General features: G+C 50.6%; 1 protein-coding gene across 1 annotated transcript in view; it reads left to right on the top strand.

Moving 5' to 3' along the window:
- Nucleotides 1–4,864, top strand: part of LOC101353366 (ral guanine nucleotide dissociation stimulator-like) — a 52,187-nt gene that overhangs the window by 42,580 nt on the left and 4,743 nt on the right. The window contains 5 exon segments of the mRNA XM_012559611.1: nt 1,904–2,097; nt 2,360–2,547; nt 3,315–3,483; nt 3,486–3,529; nt 3,909–4,012. Of these exon segments, the coding sequence (XP_012415065.1) occupies nt 1,904–2,097; nt 2,360–2,547; nt 3,315–3,483; nt 3,486–3,529; nt 3,909–4,012 (699 nt within the window).

The raw sequence follows: 4,864 nt of genomic DNA, 5'->3' as shown, positions 1-4,864 counted from the left end.
AATGGTGTTATGACTTAGGGATTCCCTGTGTGTGCTCCAACCCCTGGCCTCCTAGTCGTTCATGGAGCTGCACCGCAATGTATCTTCCTTCTTTGTCTCACCTCCAGCATGAAAATGAGTCAGTGCTGAGCCTGCATAGGAAGTCCTCGGTGTGGACACATAAAGTATTTACAATTGAAACCATAGTGGAGCCCCTGGTGCCTGCCTTCCAGGACAGTAACACTTCTTATATCTCTACCTTTCTGTCTACTTACTGGTACTTTGGGACCACCAAACCGGTCTTAGAGGTCCTTTTCAAAAAGTAAGTGCCTGACCCTTCTACAGCACAGTGGCGACTTTGCCACCTACTAGCTATGCATCTTGGGAATGTCACTTCACCTCTCTGAGTTTTCTTTGCTCCTCTTAAAAGTGGGAACGCAAAAGGATCCCCAGTATAGGGTTATTGTAAGGACTAAGTGGGATGGCCATGTGAAGTGATTGCTGAGTGCTTCTGGAGAGGCTGTGGTTGTTCATATTATTCATGTTCCTCTCCTCCATGAGGAAGCTCTCTGCCTCACCCCTCACTGACACCAGAATCGTGGCAAAACTTTTTCCCCATTTAGAAATAAGGGTTGAGATTCCATCTTGGGGTCCTTGTCACTGGAGTAAGAAGCCCTAAGGGGATAGACCATGTGGCCTACTCAGATAACTGGGAAGGTGCAGACAGTGGCTCATTACTTCTTCAGATGTGTATTAAACGTACACCATTTGCAGGTATATTCTAGGCAATTAGCATCATTCCTTGAGCAAAGTACACACAAACCCTGCCCTCCTGAGCTTACATTCTAGTCATGTATCAGACAGAAACAGTAGACTTCACAAGCAGGTATGTACACAGGACATTGTTGTGAAACATGGCCTCTTCTAGATGTGGATACATCCTCGGGAATGGCTGACCCCAGGACCAAATAAAAAAGTGAATGGACTTGGCATCAAGCAGGAGGGGTTCCTTTCTCCACAGACCACTGGGAAGGGTAGAGGGAGATGTGCCTGGGGAAAGGCTGGGCAGAATCCTGGCTATCATACTTCTTATGATTCCCACTAGAGGGCTGAAGTCTGTGGATGCCCCCTGCAACAGAAAAGGATTCAAAGAGCTGAGGATGGGGTCCAAAGCTCCTGTTAGAATACGTGGGCAGCAGGCTCAGAAAGGGAACCTGAGAAGACCCATCCCCACCCCAGCCCCTTCTCAACTCAGCTTGCCCCCATCACACTACCACCCTAGGGCCCAGAACAGGTGTAGTGTCCAACCTGCTCCCCAACCTGGCTCAGACCTCAGGGCTGTGTGGCAGCTGCACGTGGTGCTGGGGCAGGCTGCAACCCTGCCCATTGGGAACACGGTGTCAATGGGAGATGGGACCACACATGGAATGGGGAGAATAAGGCAGCATGTGGGTGCACAAATTAGATGTCGAGCTGTCACGAGGGCCCTGGGAAGATGGCGGCAGGAGGACAGACTCCACTGTTCTCTCATCCATCAGACATTTATTGAGCACCTACTGTGTATCAGCACAGAGCAATGAGCAGAGCACCCAAACCCCCTGCCCTCCTGGTGTTTACCATCCAGGAGGTAGGGTCCAGAGTAGACACACAGAATAGATCAGGCTTCCTGTAGAATGGGATACTTGGTGAGACCATGGATCCAGAGCTACCTATGATGCAGGCTGTTTTCCAGCCCCCTGCACAGAGACCAGGCTGCCACTGCCAGCATAGCCAGAGTAGGGGATGGGGGGAACCATGGGGTGGGGCTGGCCTCTGAACGGGCAGGGCCTGGCAAGTAGGCCAACTCGCAACAGAGATCCCATTGGAGGATGCATGGAAGGAAAGGCCAGGCCTCTGACTATGCTGCCCACCCACTTGCCCCCAGGGCCATCTCTGCCATCCTGGGCCTCTGGCTGAGCCAATACCCAGAAGATTTCTATGAGCTCCCGGATTTTCCCTGCCTCCGGCTGCTGGTAGACTACGCAAGGCTCAATATGCCTGCATCAGAGCTGGAGGAATGTGCCCCCCTTCTCCTGGCACACATGGAGCACCCAGAGTCCACTGAAGCAGAGCCAGAGGGTGAGGTAGAATGAGGGAGGGTGTATTAGAGCATGTGGGCTGGGGGACTGGCTGGGTACACAGGGAGGTTGCTCCCAATTTTTGGTTGGGAAAGGAGCAAAGACTAGCCTCAGATTACTCATCTTGTGGACTGCTGTCTGGGAAGGCTTTCTGGAAGAGGAGTTCTTGAACTGGGGCTGCTCACAAAGGAAGGGCATGGTTTCTATATTTGGAAAAGCATATGGAAAGCCATTTCTGTTGGTGAAATTCTCCCTCTTTCCAGCTCCAGAACCAGCTCCATTGCCAGCCCCAGCAGTTACACCAGAGCTCGGGCCAGTGGCAGCTCCAACACCAGAGCCTTCCTGGCCCTCACTTGTGAGCACAATGCATAGGCTGAGACAGAAGGAGAAGCTGAACATCTTGTCATTCCCTCCCAAGCTGGTGGCAGAGCAACTAACAAGGATGCACATGGTAAGCAGCTGGGCTGGTGGGGTGAGCCTGGAGCAGACCTTCATTCTGGCTTTAGAGGCCCAAGACTTGTTTTTTCCTGATCTGGATCCTGTGATCTGCATCCAAATCCAAGCATGAGGTTTATACACGTTTCTTAACCCCCTCGGCTGCTGTCCACGTATGGATAGTAGACACAGGCTACTGACACATCCTGGTGCATAGAGTGACTGTGAAGATTCAGTGAGATAGGAGAAAGACTCATCTTAGCAGGGGACAGCTTCTTAAAGGGCCGAGTGGTACTCCCTGATGGACACTCAGTTCATGGGTGGACCACCCTTGTGACCAGCGGTCCTCACCAACTTCAGTACTAATTAGACACCTAATGTGTACAATGCTCTGTGGAAAACTTCCAAACAAAGCCTGTAGTTGTAACACCCAGGGAGCATGTGCATCTGAATGGGGTGACAGACCAAAAGGGCTTATCAAGATGGGCAGAAGGTGCTACCTGGGTATGTGCAGGCTGGAGCCACCTTGTGGTGCTTTATTAGTGAGGATGGCACTGGTGACAATACTGTGCTCTCTTCCCTGCCAGCAATGAACACTGGCACACTTATTTGCTGGGTGCACACAATGGGAGAGAACAAATCCAAGACACACCAAAAGGCTTAAGCCACATCCACAGCTTCCAGAGCTCCAGCTCAGACCAATGGGCCCTGGCCTAGGACTGTGAGACTGTAGGCTCTGAGCTAGGGTGGAGAATGTCAAGTGACACTTCTCCTCCTCTCCAGGAGCTATTCAAGAAGGTGGTGCCCTATGACAGCCTAGGCTCCATCTGGTCCCAGAGGAACAAGAAGGGCAAGGAACACCTGGTGCCCACCATCTGTGCCACTGTCACACAGTTTAATAGCATGGTCTACTGTGTAATCACCACCTGCCTGAGGAACAGCAGCATGAAGGCCCCAGACGGGCTACGGTGGTGGAGAACTGGATCGAGGTGACCAGTGTAGGCTGTGGGTGAGCCCAGGGTACCTCATCATCCAGTTCTGGGAACTCCCTCTTCTCTTGGGTCAGCCTTCAGAATTGGGGTCTGTGGTTGAAGCCCCTACACAGACCCTAGTCCCCTCTTGTGCAGTGGCACACTGGCCATGACTTGCTTGTGCCACTGAGCGGGGGGGGGCACTCATTCCTACCTAAACTCCATTCTCAGGTTGAGCTAGAATCATCCTCCCTATGTTCCTTGTCCTTTGGGTACAAGTGTGCCCTGCAAAGGCTTTGTGAGTGTCTGTCTCATTGAGGGGGGAGATGTCAGCTGAGATAGACTGAGGCTGCAGCAAGTGGAGGTCAAGCCTCCACCTCCTGGCTCATCCTTTTTCTTTCCCCAGGACTGTCTGATCCTCAGGAACTTCTCCTCACTCCATGCCATTCTCTGTGCTTTGCAGAGCACTTCAATCAGTCATTTCAAAGACACTTGGGGAGAAGTGTCCAGGTGGATATTCTTTCCAATAGCAGCATCAGGGTAGATCTGGGACTTCACACAAGAATGAGAATTGCCCCCTCAGTGAGCCTGCGACGTACTGGGAGGAGGCCTGGGAGCAGGAACGGCTGGACAGGGTCTGGAAGCCTCCATGTGTCCTCAGACCAGCGGTTCAGTGTCAGGACTCTATTCCCTGGTCTGTCAGATACAGGGTGGAATCAAACAACTGATTGTCAAGGGCTCACTTTAAATCCCTGTAACTTTGTCCAGTTGAAATTAAAAAAGTCAGAAAATCTAGCTGTTCAGTGGAAATGGGATGCGGGATCCTTGTTGCGCCAACCTAAGACCTCAACATCCCAGTCTCAGAGAGCTCTTGTGGACTCAGAGGACCCCAGTTTGTAAACCACTCATCCCAATAGTTTATCCTTGGGGCTCTCAAACCAAAAGGAATTTGACTCATACCTCTCTCTGCATCCCGAAATTTCAACTTCCTTCTTTCCTGTCCTCTTAGCCACAGCTCCTAGACCTTTAAAAAGCTACGTAATTTGGAAATCGATTTGGCGCTTTCTTAAAAAGCTAGAAATAGAAGTACCATATGATCCAGCTATCCCACTCGTTGGAATATATCCTAGAGAAATAAGAGCCACCACACGCATAGATATATGCAAGCCCATGTTTATTGCAGCACTGTTCACAAAAGCAAAAAGATAGAAACAACCTAGGTGCCCATCAACAGATGAATGGATAAACAAATTATGGTATATCCACACAAGGAATACTACACAATGATAAAGAACAACCATGAAGCCATGAAACATAACATGGAGGAATCTGGAGGTCATTATGCTGAGTGAATTTAGTCAG

The sequence above is a fragment of the Trichechus manatus genome, unplaced genomic scaffold, assembly GCF_000243295.1.
Source record: "Trichechus manatus latirostris isolate Lorelei unplaced genomic scaffold, TriManLat1.0 scaffold00282, whole genome shotgun sequence".
Taxonomy (NCBI): domain Eukaryota; kingdom Metazoa; phylum Chordata; class Mammalia; order Sirenia; family Trichechidae; genus Trichechus; species Trichechus manatus.
The sequence above is the reverse complement of the archived record's forward strand: the minus strand, read 5'-3'. Positions and strand labels throughout refer to the sequence as shown.